At 43.5% G+C, this 15,947-nt stretch overlaps 1 protein-coding gene across 6 annotated transcripts in view; it reads right to left on the bottom strand.

Annotated features, from left to right (window-relative positions):
- KIF16B (kinesin family member 16B) overlaps window positions 1-15,947 on the bottom strand; it is a 289,905-nt gene that overhangs the window by 117,764 nt on the left and 156,194 nt on the right. For all 6 annotated transcript variants that reach the window (XM_078444288.2, XM_078444289.2, XM_060611715.3 and 3 more), the window contains 2 exons: window positions 10,353-10,435; window positions 8,843-8,931 (listed from right to left, as the gene is read on the bottom strand). In XM_078444288.2, coding sequence (XP_078300414.2) covers window positions 8,843-8,931; window positions 10,353-10,435 — 172 coding nt within the window. The remainder of the gene's footprint in view (window positions 1-8,842; window positions 8,932-10,352; window positions 10,436-15,947) is intronic.

Below are 15,947 nucleotides of genomic sequence, written 5' to 3'. Positions count from 1 at the left end.
GCACAGGACCCATCTGAAGCACGAGGCATCTGAAGACCTATGAACAGACACATCCTTTGTGCTGGGAGCACATCTGTGGGCCAAAACCTACCGCTCAGTGAACATTTGTTAAGAGCCCACTATGTGGGAGCTTCTGGAGATTAAAAATGAGTAAGGAACGGTCTCTGTCCACAAGAAGCCTAGTAGGAAAGCAGACACAAACATCAATTAAATGAATTTGGAAAAGGCTCTGCTAAAAATATGCACAAAATGCCTGCAAGAGAATAAAGAGAAAGCATTTAGCTCAAATCGGAGACGCGCAGACTGCTTCTTGAGGAGACAATTCTGATACTCGGGCTTGAAAGATGAAGAGGACTGGCCAAGAGAAAGAGTGGGACGGTTTTATGGACAGGTTTTATAGAGAGGCCTGACCTGGAGAGAGCTGTGAAAGATCTGTTTTGTCCACTTAAACCAAGGCATAAAGTTGGAGGTAGAAAGTGACAGAAGCCAAAGCTGGAGAACAGAATCATGAATGATTGTGCTGGAGCTTGGAAGTCACCACGTGGGCACCGAGGGGCCAAATCAAATTCTGGGAAGAAGAGGGGTCTTAGAGAAAGAAGTCACCACAAAGGGCTAAGGAGGTGTGACTTAAGGTTGGGACAGTCTTCCCAATGAGGCAGGTCAATGAGTCTGTCCTGTGCCACTGCAAAGAGGAAGTCAGGAATCACCTTCAGGGCCATGACAGTCACCTTAATGACATTTGCCAGTCCTCAGGTATTAATCACACTGGCCATTTACTTTATTTTTTTTTTAACTGAGGTATAATTGATATATATTAGTTTCAGGTGAACACAGCGATTCTATATTTGTAGATGTTGCAAAATGATCACCATAAGTCTAGTTACCACCCATCACCATAGATAGTTACAAAAATTTTCTTCTTATGATGAGAACCTTTAAGATTTACTCTCTTAGAAACTTTCAAATGTGCCATATAATAACATTAACTATAGTCACCATGCTGTACGTTACTACACATTATACTACTTATTTACTTACTGGGAGTATGTACTTTTTTACCACCTGCACCCACTTGCCCTCCTCCCCTCTGGCAACCACCAATCTGTTCTCGGTATCTGTGAGCTTAGTTCTTTTGTTTTGGCCGATCCGTTTCTTTAGATTCTACACGTAAGTGAAATCATATATATTTGTCTTTCTTTCTAACTTATTTCACTTAGCATAATGCCCTCAAGGTCCATCCATGTTGTCACAAAAGCAGGATTTCCTTCTCTTTTTTTATGGCTGAGTAGTATATCTAGAGAAGAGATGAGGCAAATATGAGGTAGGGGATACCAACCTCTACACTAATCACCAGGGCTTGGCCACCTGCTGATCAGAGAATTCTGTGACAAGGATCCCCTTCAATGAGATGCAGCATATTGAGGGGTGAGGTCTGGGCTCAACTGCACAGCTTTCCTTAATTTAAAGACATCCCAGGAATCCTAGCCTGGCAAGTGCAAGGACAATGCTACTGGTGTCCTGATTTCTGACAGCTTTACGAGGGTCTTCCTTGTGCAATGAGTTATGCTCCAAGGTGACTGAGCCCCTATCTGTCGTACTCACTCCAGCCCCACTACAGGGCTGGACAAAGGACTGCCCTAAAACAGGAGCCAAAGGGATGAGGGGAAAGTGGTAGATGTTGTGAACATCTATTTTACTCAACAGGGGAAACCTCCTTCATCCTGGTGTTTGGTCAAGCCACAGAGACTCCAGCTTTGTCCAGGGGTATGCAGCGGCTGACAGAGTACCCAAATGCACAGTCACTTATGGGAGAAAGTTCAAGGCCTGGGGCTCAGTTTTTCAAGGTTGTACTCATTATTCTCCTGCCTCTTGACAACCTGCTCTTCCTTCCCTTGTATCTGTATTTCAGCCAGGTAGCATGCCACCCCCAACCAATTATTTAAGCCAGAAAACAGAAGTCAACATCTTTACTTCCCACATCCAATTAATCATCCAGGCTTCATGACTTCCTGCCTCAAATGGCTGTGGAGCCCACCCTTCTTCTAGGTTCCTTTGACCACTGTCTCAGTTCAAGCCCTCACCTCTGTGTCCTTCCCGTAGCTTCCTTGGTGCCTCTGTTACTCAGCTGCCAGAGTGAATCTGTCAATGCAACGATGATCACATCTCTCCTTGGCTAGAAAAACTTCTTGGATTCCTACCATCAATTAGGTTTTAAGATACCCAATCTCAATGGGCTGGTTAAACTGAACGTGGCAGTGCTTGAGAGAGGTCATCAGGAAATCAATCTATGTTAGATTTATGTTCATCATTTGTTTACTGTATTTATTGGGGGAACTAAATTTTGAGATCTTCTTTCTTTCTATATTTCCAGACATCACTTTCCGGATAAAACATTCTTGAGAAAATGGAAGAGAAAAAAAACTTTTTTAACAAAATACAAAGGAACATCACCCCCCATACCCATAGGATGGCTATTATTTAAAAGAAAAAAAAAAAAAGAGGGGCACCTAGATGGCTTAGTCAGTTAAGCATCCGACTCTTGGTTTCACTTCAGGTCATGATCTCACCATTCATGGGATGGAGCCCACACTGTTTGTGCCCTGCTTGTGCCCTCTCTCTCTCTCTCAATCTCTCTCTCAAAATAAATAAAAAAAACTTTAAAAAGTAAAAAGAAAAAAAATTTTAACGAGAAAAGAAAAAAACAGAACAGAAAACAAGTGATGGCGAGGATGTGGAGAATTTGGAACCCTTGTGCACCGTTGGTGGGAATGTAAAATGGTACAGATGCTGTGGAAAATGGGATGGCAGTTTCTCAAAAAACTAAAAACAGAATTACCACATCCCCAACAATTCCACTTCTGGGTATATACCCAAAAGAACTGAAAGCAGGGCCTGAAACAGATATTTGTATACCCGTGTTCATATCAGCATTATTCACAACAGCCAAAAGGTAGGAGCAACCCAAGTGTCCCTCAACAGGTGAGTGGATAAACAAGAGGTGGTACATACGTCCAATGGAATGTTATTCAGCCTTAAAAAGGAAGGAGGAAGTTCTGACACGTGCTACAACAGGGATGAACTTTGAAGACATTATGCTAAGTGAAATAAGCTAGTCTCAAGAAGCCAAATCATGCAGGAGTCTACTTACGTGAGGTACCCCAAGTAGTCAAACTTCCGAAAGAGAAACTACAATGATGATCGCCAGGGTTTGGGAGAAGGAGGGAATGGGCAGTTACTGTTTAATACGCACAGAGTTTCAGTTTTATAAAATGGAGAGTTCTGGAGATGAGCTGCACCATAATGTGAATGAACTGAACTGTACACTTAAAAGTGGTTAAGGCAGTAAATTTTATGTTAAGTGTATGCTATCACAATTTAAAACAGTGAAGAAATGAGCTACCAAATGCTGATGAATATACAGAAAATTGTTCTCTGTTGCATTTGGGGCCATATATTTTAATCATGGTCATAACTTCTGGACATGCTAATCGAATTTATAAAAACATTACACATACATGGGTACCGTGGATGTGCCTAGAGAACCCGAGCTGCCATCCCTCTCCTACTTCTAATCCACCTGCCCGAACCCCAGTGCATCTCCGGGAGGAAAAGCTCTGTCTGCTCATCCATACTTGGCTTTCAGAATGCTCCCGAGCCAGGCCTGAACCTGCGGACTCCTCTTAGCACACCCTTCTGCTCAGCAGGACTCTCTCTTCCCAGCACTCCTCTGCTCGGCCCACAAAATTGCCCACTCCCAGAATCTCTTCTCTTCAGCCTGCCTCTCCTACTTGTAAACATCTCAAGGCCCGGCACAGAATCCAGTTCATTTGTGAATCTTGAAGAGAATTCTCGAGAAGAACTGAGGGGAGTGACTTGGGATTTCTAAGGGGAGGGTGTCCAAGACCAAATCTTCACTTAATATCCTTCCTCACTTTGTCCTCCAAGCTGAGGCAGTACTACAGACTCCCGACAGCTTCATATCCTCAACTACAGAGAAGAAAGCACTAGACCAGAGGCTTCAGACCGGTTTTCACTTAAGGCTCCTAATAACCCCCACTATCCCCTCCATACTACCCTTCTCCTGAGATGCTCTCTGGCGATTTATTCCAGGCATGTGTCGCTATGGCACTGAGAGGGAGCTGAATGGGATGGAACGGGAAAATTTTATGATAGGGACAGCTGGGTTGAGGAAACAGTGTTCCTGGGAATTAGGCTTAAGACTCAGATCCCATGATGCCGGCTGGAGGCAATCGCAGTGTCAAGAAGGATTCCTTCTGGAAGTCTCTGGTTTTCTAAGTTACCCACCATATTACAAGGCATGGCTATATGAGGAGGATCACTTCCCAGACCTCCCAGGGGCAACTCTCTGCCCTGAATCACATGCTGCCTGGCCTTCACTCAAAATGAGTTCACGGGAGTGTGCCTGTTCTCCTGGGCAGAAAGAACATTCATCTGACACTTCTAGGTTCTCTACACAGAAGACTCTCAATAAATATGTGTTGATCTGTGCAAGCATCTCGGCTATTTTCCATCTTGAGAAACTAACATGCTCTTGTTCCAAGCAGCTCATTATCTAGCTATAAATAAATATTTAGTCAGGGTCCAAGTAGAAAACATATTTCTTCCAATGGTCTTCCAGTTTATCACGTGGTACTTACTTTAAGCCGAGGGTATTTACACCTGTAACATCAAAAAAAGTATAAACAGCATGGCGATACTTCAATCCCGCTTCATTTTGCCAAGTTGCTAGAGCAGACACCTCGTGACACCCATAAATCAGAGTAGGAAATTTTTCTCCAATTATGCTTTAATTCATGGGCAATCATTCTCTACAGCAGGTGGCAAGCTGAGGGGGGCTAGACGTGAGGGAGCATGAAGTCAGGCTGGCGAAGTATTGAGTAATTTTAATCTGAGCCTTTACAAATGAGTACCGCAAGGGTGGCAGAGACAAAATGTGCCTGTTAACTGAAGCCAGGTGAACAGGATGCATAACGGCAGTATCAAATGCATCTAGAACCATCTCCTCAGCCAACTGCAATGTAATCTAACACAGATGCTGCTTCTCACTTGAATTCTCTGATTGTCTTGGTCTAATTAATTTCATCACAAGACCATCTTCCCATTTTTTTGTTTGAGGATCCTGAACATGACCTTGAGATTATTCACATAACTTCAGTGTCATTTAGGAATTGACCCATGTGACAGAAACACATTCCTTTATATAGTATACCATTTTTCACTCTTTGGAATATCCATGCCCAGAGAAATTAGCAAAAAATCCTTTCCCAAGAGGATCTATGTATCCTACTAAAATTTCCCTCTTAATCTGTTTGCTAAACATTTACTATGCACGTTACATGAATGACACTTCAACATACAGAAATTAGCCTGGGTGGCTCAGTCAGCTAAGCATCCCACTCTTGGTTTTGGTTCAGGTCATGATCTCATGGTTTCATGAGTTCGAACCCCAGGTTGGGTTCCGAGCATGAGGCCTGCTTGGGATTCTTTCTCTCTCCCTTTCTTCCTACCCCTCCCCCACTTGCACTGTCTCTGTCTCTCAACATAAATAAACTTTAAAATATAATAAAATAAAATAAAATACAGAAATTACTACAAGTAATTTACTTGTAATTTACTACAAGTAAATTACTACAGTAATTACTACAATTACTGACCTCAAAACACTTCCAATCAAATAGGAGAGACACTCACACGAGCCAAACTCTTGTGCAAAGGCCAGCTCACGCCAACTCTCCCTGCCTCCCCCATCTCAGGAACAGACACACCATCTGCCCAGCTATTTACATCTGAAACCTGGGCATGACCCTTGATTCCATGGCACTCCATCTCTAAGGCTACCACCCAATTCTAAGCCACTCTCACTTCTACGTGGACAAAGGAAACAGCTTTCTAAACGGTTTCTTGTTTCCGTGCTACTTTCTCCAAGTGACATACATTCTAAGGTTAGTAGGAAGTACATCATCGGGCTGCTTTTCTTCTGAAAGCCCTGGAAGAGTTCCCTAGCCCTCTTAGAAAAGAGACAAACTCCTGCCAATGGCCTAAGAGGCCTTATACAGCTGGCCCCAGTCTATGCACCAGCCTCACCTCCGATGACTGAATTCCCTCTACTCTGAGCTCTTGCTGTTCCTCGGGTAGAAGCCATTGCACTTGTCCTCTTCCTGGAAGACTCTCCTCTCTCCCCCTTTCTGTCATTCCAGAGTCTTGGATTCAATGTCACCTCCTCAGGAAGCCCTCCCTGATCACTCCACTGCTCAGGACATTTCATTCCCACTTTCTGCACCCATTTGTAAATCCCCTGTGCCTGCCTTTCTCCTCTAGCGAGCTGTAAACTAACCCTGTTAGGGTTGTGGGCAGCTGTGCCCCTGGGTAGAACTATGCTCCCCACAGGAGGCAGGCAGAAAAGGCTTGTTGTTTGATGAATGTCCATTACAAAGAGGACCAGAATGAGGATGACAGAATGTACAGTGAAGAAGGAGCACTTCCTTTCAACTGGGAGAGGAAAGATGGGAATAGCTTCCAGAGGAGAGACCGCATGCACTGTGTTTTAGAGGACAAGTAGGCGCATCCCAAAACGCATGCCAGAGCTCTGAAACTAGCAAAAGACAAGCCCAAAAGGCACGGCTAGTCCAGGCAGGTCTGAGCAACAGAAGGGTCCCTGAAATGGCTAGAACCCAGAACACAAACAGGGATGTGCTATGAGGACGGCACTCATGGTAGAGAGCCTGAGTGACACTGTAAGGGGTTAGCATTCTATTGTTTGGGACCACGGAAAGTCACCGAAAAGTTTGGAGGGTGAAAAATCAGTACACTCTAATCTGTATTTTATAAACATTGAGAAAGATCGTTGTAATGTAAAAACCAGCAAACAACCTAAACTGGCATCACTTTTAAGAGGACTACATATTCACCTCCGCTTGGAGGAGAAAAAAAAGAAGTCCTTGGATACCATGTGGCAATGCAAGGGAGAGGGGGGCTCACAGCTGACTTGGAGACACAGCTGTGTCTCCAAGAGGACGAGCTGACTGCACATCAGTCTGGGGCTTTTCAAAGGCACCGAACAGCCACATAAGATTTCCAAATGGGTTCAAAGTAAAAGGCCCCAGGATCATGGATAAAGAAGCTGGTAACTGGATTCCAGGACTAGAGCTGGGTCCTGGACTGGGAGATGATTACGAGCAAGCACGGTACGCATTCCAGAACAGTTTAGTCAAACAATACTGAACAGATGGGCTCACAATACTTAAACTGAAATTAACCCTAAAGACTGGCATATTATATTAAACAAAGTGAGTATATGAATGACTCCATCCCAGCCACCACAAAAGGCAGTTGCTAACGCTACTGCAAGGGACTGAAGACCTCCAACGGAACATGCCTTCCAAAGCAGCGATAACCCAGGCGCTCTGAGGGCTTTATCGATACAGATTATTTCAAGACAGATTTACTTGATGAGCACAACTCTCCTCAACAGCTATGTAATAAGATGGGAGAGCCGATCTGTAAGATGGGTAAAGACAAAGGCTGACAAAGTTAACTGTGTCTTGTACTTGCAGAAGTTCTGGAGAGTGGGAGAGGCCCAGGAGCCTGCAGCTATGATGTTGCACTAGGTGTTTGTTTTTTGTTTTGTTTTTTCCTTTGGGTTTTCTGTTTGTTTGCTTGTTTGTTTTGGCTCCAGCCAGGTGTGAAATCTGGTCTTCAGCTTGCCTATAAAATGAGGAATCCCGGAAAAAAGATCAAAGGTCCCTCCCAGATTTAAACTCCCATGGCAATGAAGAAATCCCTTGTAGGCATAACCTGCTTTTCACAAACCAGTGAAGGGACTTGCGCCAGAAGATCGATGCCTCCAGACTCCGTATCTGTGAGCACTGCCCAGGTGGGGTGGGGGCTCTAGCAGGGCACCGGCCCCAGGTCTGAAAAGGCCCCCAGCTGGAGATAAGCAGGGAATTACATGGTCACTGCATGGGCTGAGACCTTACGTGGGCCAGCAAATGGCTATAAATTCTCCACATGTCAAGTGGGGACAGTCACCCAGAGAATTAAGACAACGGGTATGAGATGCCGAATGCAGTGCCTGGCACGGAATGCAGCCACTCCTCGGTGCAGCGCAGTTCTAAAAGACATCGTCGTCAGTTTTACATCACTTCTTCAGTTGTTAGATTTACCTCTGCTGATTTATAGGAAATTCCCTCTGTAGGAAAGATAAAACTGTGGGACCTCATAAAACAGGAAAGGACCCCAAAGTCCTTTTGTGCAGTTCCCTGTTCTTAGGCATTTTCATTGTCACCACCACATCACTACTGAAACTGTGAAGGACCTGAGCAACCCAGCCACAAAGTTCTTTGTGTCCCCAGGGGTCCCCCCCAAGGCTTGGATGTACTGAACACAATTTCCTGCACTCCTGAATGCCCTCAGAATCAAAATTGTCTGTTATTACAATAAATTTATAAAATGAGATGAAAGTGCCTAAACCAAGGGGATCACACACTACATAATCAAAGAGCCAATTCTAAAATAATAGACAATTACGAAAATGATAACGAAGGCTGTAACAACCCTCACTAATGCTTCTTACGCTGTTAAGCAAAAAAAAAAAAAAAAAAATCGGAACACACAATCTCATTTATGTTGTGATTACAACCAAGTAAAATTATGTACAGACAGAGCAAGGGCTGAAAAGCGACTTGGGAAATGACTATGGCTGATTTGCTAAGGAGGAGCAATTGCAGAAATTTTATTTTTATCTAGTGACTTTAATGGGGTTGACACAATAAACACCACAAAAGTGACAGTCACAGGGAAGGAGACGCTGCTGTTCACTCACCCTGGGTTATACAACATGACCGTGGACAGGTTCTCACAGGACTTCGAGAGGTCAGTCATGGACAAGCTGAAGGAGGACAGAAGGCCACTCTAAGAGCAGACACAGGGCAGAGCGGTTACCTTAGTGGGGGAGAGGGGGCCACAGCCCTGGACTCACTGCTCTCACCTTGTGAGAGGCAATGAGGTACATATACCCCTCATTAGCACACACGCCAACTGGTCTACCTGAGGGCGGCAAATCAGGGACAGCCAGGCAACAAATACAACTCCAACCCAAGCCTCAGCTAACCACAGCGGGGCCCCAGCATGCCAGGACAGGGGAAGCTAGCCAGGAAGTGCACAACCGTGGGGATCTCCTCGACCACGCTGCACTGAAGTGGAGGGAAGGGTCACCCTCCATTCCTGGCGGGAGCTGTGTCCTGTTCTCAGCAGCACTCACATGTGTTGAGGGATAAAGATGAGGAGGGAGAGGGGAAGGGAGACCAAAAAGTAAGAGCTTAACCTGTTTGCTTCCATGGAAAGCTACTGGCAAATGTATTTTCCTCCCTCTCTTCCTCTGTAACTGTGAACCAATAAGGACCCTCCAGGGAGACCCTGGGCCAGAATAGATAAGAGGCTTCACTGGCTGGAATGAGCAACCGTGGAGAAGGCTGGGGTTTGCAGCTTTCTCGTTCTTTCCCATCGAAGGCACTGGCACCCTTGGGTAGCCCTCACAATAGGAGGTTGACATGCAGGGCTCTGTGACTTAGGGGTGAAGGGCAGACCCTTTAGGTCAGCGGGTCAGGGCAGCAGTGCAGGCTGGCCACGTGCTAGTTAGGGAACAAGTAAGCCTCAGTTTCTCATCTTGATCATCTGTGACATGGGGTTAGTAAGAACTGCTACACAGATAAAGCAGTAAAATATGCTGTAGAAGTTTCATACAGTGCCTGGCTCATAGAAATGTTAGCTGTAGCCTTTACCTTCCTCAGTCTAAGGACATACGGTGTCTCAAGACACATTCTCTCTCATCTCTTCCCTTCTCTCTCAGGTCTTCTACCCACCTCACCCGTCCTGCACTTAGAGTGCCCTCTGGATGACCCTATCCAACTAGCTGTCCCAAACTCACCCCCTCTCTGCTTCACACCCTAACCAGAAGTCTCATTTGCTATGGCTGAAAGTAAAAAGGAAGCAAGCTTTTGGATGAAACTGATTCTGATATTGGGTTAACTCCTACAACAGATCCTCATAAGTGGAAGTCACTCCCCACTTAATGCAAAACAATGCCCAACTCCTTTTGGGGGTGGAGGGGTGAAGAGAAGGGTCTAGAAGGAGCCATTTCTCCCCCTGCTCTGGACTTGACCAGTTTGCTCTCCTACTTCATCAGCCAATCATCCACTGAGAAACAACTCCGTACAGTTAGTACAGGCTACAGCGTGACTTTTCTAGTTCCGTACTCTGGAAAATCAAACTGCTCCCACAGCCCCAGCCCCACCAGAATCAGAATTGGCTCCTGGAGATGTTATGCTGCTCACCTTCCTCTTCTCCCTGAGCTTGGCAGCCTCCTTAGGATGGTTAAAGCGAAACATATTGGTTCTTCCCAAGAGTATCACAGCACCTAAGAACATACAAAAACAGCAATGAGTTCACGGTAAGCAACCGGTTGGTTGACAACATCATGTTGTGGAATTTTACAGCTGAAATGTAATTTCCAGTGCACTATAAAATGGTAATAATAAGGGAAAGACCTAGTCTCAAAAGTCTGCTTATATAAGCCAATTTTAAACCTGCAAATATTCTTATTTTTATAGCTGAGTGTCACAATACTCATGTTACTAAGGCAGAAGTGATGGATTCAAGCATTATATTACGAGATTTAAAACTTAATATCCAGACAATTATAGTTTTGATTGTTAGGAAGAAAAAAAAGCAGTAAGTTCTACAAAGAGATGCTGTAATACCAACCAAAGCATATGGTCACAAATTTGGGAAATGTTTATTAATGCCAGTAAAAGGAGAAATCCCAAAGGAAAGTGCTTTCAAAAGAAAACATGGTATAATCGGCAGAGTACAGGTAACCACTACTAACATCTACCTCAGGATTTGACAGGAAAGAAATTGTGTACGTGTAGGGTCTATTACCATGTGAAAACACTGCTTCTTGTTAAAACTCTGTTAAAATTTGGGTGGCCACATGAGACACACGAGAAAGGCTCCATTTGATGGACCATGGTTCTGCTTATTCAAAAAATGATCACACAAGAGGCAACAGAATTCAAGCCAAGTACCCAAAGGTAACAAAAATGTTAAGTAAGGGCAGGGACAAATTTTAGCATTTTTAAGCAAATAAGCAAACAAACACTTTCTAAATTCAGAACTGCTCAAAGCTGGCATGGGTGCCACAGACGGCAGTGAGCTCCTTGTCATCAGAGGCATCTAAGGGAAGCGATGTTCCAGAGGAGATTCACTACGTCGTCGGGAGTAGTCTATCACACCTTAGAAGAGTCTATCACACCTTAGAAGAGACCCCCATGTTCAATCCTTGCCCTGAAAAAGAATGCAACTTCTTTGTGAGGACAGAACATATCCACTGAAGTCAACCACGGAAGACGATGACATGTGATGAGGGGTCAAGCACCTAAGTGATGTGTGCAAGGCTGCTGTAGGTGGGGACAGACCTCAGCTGGGTCTCACAAGGCAGCTCCAGGACAAGAGAAGTGATTCCAGTTTGGGGAAACCACAGGAAGGGCTAAGCCTGACCAGGGAAACGGGCCTGTCCTGCTGCGGGGAGAGGAGGGAGTCAAATCCACCCAAAATGCAGGACATCAGAAACAGCACCAGGATAGAACAGACACTGTGAGGACTTGGAGAGCCAAGGGAGAGAAGTTGCATCATATGTCACAAACTGATGGCCTGAGAGAAACCAGCTCAGAGATGTTTTGTGTGCCCCGCGAAAACTTAGAAACTAAAATTATTAGCTGCCAGTTAAAAATCTGCAGTTTTTACATAAAGTACTGAGTTTCTTTCTGATTTCCCTTCAAAAACTAGAAGGTAATGTATCAGTAGATTTGTATTGCCACTTGGCCAAAATCCCTGGGCTGCTGAAGGCTGCCTCCTTTGGACAGGGCACGTGACCTGTGGGGTAACAGCAGTCACCAACCTCTTCACTTGGCTACTATTTCCCTACCTGGGCCTCAAAAGTAATATCGTAGCCCCAGGTGGCTATTCTAGAGCTTCAGACCAGTATATCCACCTGCCTACTCAACATACTGCCTCAGATTCTCAAATTCAACATGGTTAAAACCTAACAGGTTAGGTCATAACCCCAGGGAACTACTGAAAGGGTTGGTTCTGGCAGTTGTCATTATCTAGCAGAGAGGGAGTCCATATGAAAAGAAGAACACAGTTTTCAGAGGTTTAAAAGTATAGTAGTAGATAGTAACCAATCTACAACCTGCTTATCCCCCTCATGGAAAATTATACTCGTATATTTTCCAATCATGAAAAGGCACCATTACCATCATTAAGAAAGGTGTTTTCTATGCCTTTTATGACCAGGACTCAGAACTATGTGCCATACAGAGAAGTCAAAAGTTAAGCAGCCATGTCTAGGATATAGGTATATTTAATGCTCTGGAAGGGAAATTAGAGATTAATAAGGCAATCATATTCAATGTGCTAATTACATTTAATCCAATTCTTTTTTTATTTTTTTCCTGTTAATCAAATGCCCAGCCATGCAGGTTGAAAAGTGCTAAAATATGTTAATGGAAAAATAGAATGGTATTTCAGAGACATATTTCATATCATATTAAATCATTGAAAATAATCTTGCCACCCATGTATTTGCATGAAATACACATAAAAATCCCTTTAAGAGTTATAAAAGAAAACAAAATTATCCATGACCATTCCTTGTTTCTACCTAAATAATGTGCATAAACTGCCTGGCACATAGAAAGAGGCTTGTTAGGGGCCCCTGGGTAGCTCAGTCGGTTAAGCGTCCAACTCCTGATTTTGGTCCAGGTCATGATCTCATGGTTGATGAGATCAAGCCCCAAATCAGCCCATTTGCGATTCTCTCTCTCCCTCCCTCTCTACCCCTCCTGCGTGTGTACTCTCTCTCTCTCAAAATAAATAAACATTAAAAAAAAAAAAAAAGAGGCTCTGTTAAGGCTGGTTTCTTTCTATTTCATTTTATTCCTTTACTCAACAAACCTACTGACTTAAAAAATTGGCTTTGTTTTTACATTATGCTGCTGTTCATTCCTTCATTCATTCATTCATTCAACAAGTACTTAATGAACCCTGAGTGCATGCTAGTCACTGTGATAAGCACTGCAGATACAAAGTTGAACAAGTCAGACATATGCCCTGCCCTCATGGAATTTATAAGTAAGAGAGAGAGGTGAATAATCAAATAAGTCCACAATTAGATGCAAAGCTACACCTAAAGGAGAGATAACCTGCCCGGTACTCAAAGAGCACATAAGAAGAGGGTTGATTTAGAGGAGGTTAGGGAAAGAAGAAGTGGGAAGCGGTGCCTAAGACAAGCTCTGAGGATGAAGCACGGAGAGTGAGGGAGTGGCATGTGTAAAGGTCCCATGGCAGGAAAAACTGATGGTGGTGGTGGTGATGATGCTGAGTGACTGGAAGACAGTTAAATGCCTACGGCACAGGAAAGGGAGAAGAACAGTACACACAATGAAGCTTGAGAGAGGGAAAGGAAGAGACCACATAGAATCTTTCAAGATACAGTAAAGCAACTTTTACTTCATGAGGGTGCATAAGAAGATGGTGAAAGGCTTTGTGCAGCATCACATGATTGGATGAGAGTTTCAGAAAGTTCATTCTTTCAACTGTTTGAAGAAGAAAGCAAAGAGGGCAAGGGTAGATGCAGATAAATAAGGTCGGAGGCTACTCCAAGAGTCCAGGTCAAAGACAATGGTGGTTCAGCACTGGGGGGAAGGGGAGAGGAGAGAAGGAGAATAAACAAATCAGGAAGATGTGTAGAAGATAAGGTCAATAGGACCCCATGATGGGCTGCATATGGGGACAAGGGAGGTAAAGAAGATGTTCCTCGGTACTGGCAGGCAACAGCTGGTTGGACGGGGAGCTGTTCACACAGACTGAGAATACTGAAAAAGGACCAATATTGGGTTGGGAGAGAAAGCCTGAGTTTGGTTTTATACATAATGAATTTGAGATGCCTTTGGCAGGCAGAAATATGGGTCTGAAGCTCTAGAAGAAAAACTTGGGACATCTATCCATCAGTTTATCTACCAACCTACCTACCAACCTACTTACTCCTGAATATATATAAATGTATATGTATGTATGTGTGTGTGTATATATGTATGTATGTATATATGTATGTATGTGTGTGTATACACACACACACACACACACACACACTCAGACACACACATGCACGTACGTATATGTACATATCTACCTAACATCTGTGTGTGTTAAGACCCAGAGCATCTGCCCTGCCCCAAACTCTTGTGTGGCCAAGGGTGAGTTAAGCTCACCCTTTCCAGAATTCAGTTTCCTTATCTAGTCATCAAACTGGATACTTTCTAAGGTTCCTTCCAGATCTTAAACTCTTTAACCATGAACTACTCCTTGATCGGAGGTTAACGTGATTAGTCACAGCAGATGGACTTTTCTGATGTGTTTAGTTTGTAATTTTTAGAGCATATCTAAGCCTCCTTAAAATGCATGATGGCTTCTTTGAGTTTACTTCAGAGCCTGTTAAATACCAGAAGGTAGACAAGTTCCAGATGGTGTTAAAAGGAAATGGAAGGGAAATGACATTGTAAAAGGGTACACAGAGACACTTGTTAACAACAACCAAAAAAAAGATAGAAAGAAAGAAAAAAAAATGCTTTGCTTAAATCTCTATGAATGAAACCACTGAATGCTGATTTCACAGAAGATTTTCTGTTTTAGTATTTCAGGTACACTGAAAGTGAAATTAAACATGTAAACATTTCTATGGATTTCTAAGCAGTATAGTGACAATAATCGTTAATATCACTATTAATTACCCTCAAATTTTATGTGAGATTTTCTAATTCTGCGACGGCACAAAGAAATCAACTCTTTTATCCTATTAAATGTTGTCATATGAATATTTCTGAGGTGATAATGTACAAATTAATTAATTCTGGGTTATAATTAATACAAACATGTAAGAAAACTATACTTCCCAAAAGTGGATGGTCCAATGTAACAGGAGTTTAGAGGCCAAAAAATAAGGGGCCTGGTGAAATTTTGCTTCAGTCTCCAAATTCTGAATTTGATTACTTTAGAAAGCCTTGCCCGCCCCCCCCCCCCCCCCCCCCCCCCCAAGCACACAGACAGGATATAACAGACGGCTAAAGCATGCTCCGTGAAAGAGAAGTTTTCACTTTGGAAACAATTGTCAGAAAAGCAAATCTCTGTCTAGGAACATAAGTTTCTATTTTTTTTTTTTTTAATGTTCATTTATTTTTGAAAGACAGAGAAAGACATAGCACATGCAGGGGAGGGGCAGAGAGAGAGGAAGACACAGAATCCGAAGAAGGCTCCAGGCCCTGAGCTGTCAGCATAGAGCCTGATGCGGGGCTCGAACCCACGAACCATGAGACCTGAAACGTTCAATTGACTGAGTCAACCAGGTGCCCCAGGGAATGTAATTTTCTAGAATGGTACTGAGATACAGGTCAGGGTAAGGCAAGATGGGTGAAGTTCTTAAAACTTGTTTGTGTAGGATCATTTTCCTTCTGATTTAAAACATCCTCAAAATATTTACATTAAAATAAGTTATGATGATGGCACCATTTGGAGGACCTGATAAAAGAAAGTCTGATTTCCACTAATAACGCCAGTACTTGAGAACGCATTAAGTAATATGTTTGAAGGCCTTGGGCTCTTGTGACACTGATGTTATTACTTAAGACACCTGAATTATAGTAATTTTTCTCTATCTCCAAACGGCTTCAGGCAATGAGACGGGGAAGATTAAGATCTGACATGGTGCTTGTGGTAAGAAAATTTCATATGAATACTGACAAATTCAAACAGGATAGGTGGCTTGGGGTTCAAAGCTAGCTTGGATAAGTGACAGGCACTCAGCATCAAGG

The sequence above is a fragment of the Panthera onca genome, chromosome A3 (genome assembly GCF_046562875.1).
Source record: "Panthera onca isolate mPanOnc1 chromosome A3, mPanOnc1 haplotype 2, whole genome shotgun sequence".
NCBI lineage: Eukaryota > Metazoa > Chordata > Mammalia > Carnivora > Felidae > Panthera > Panthera onca.
Note: the sequence above shows the minus strand (reverse complement) of the source record. Positions and strands in the feature narration are given on the sequence as shown.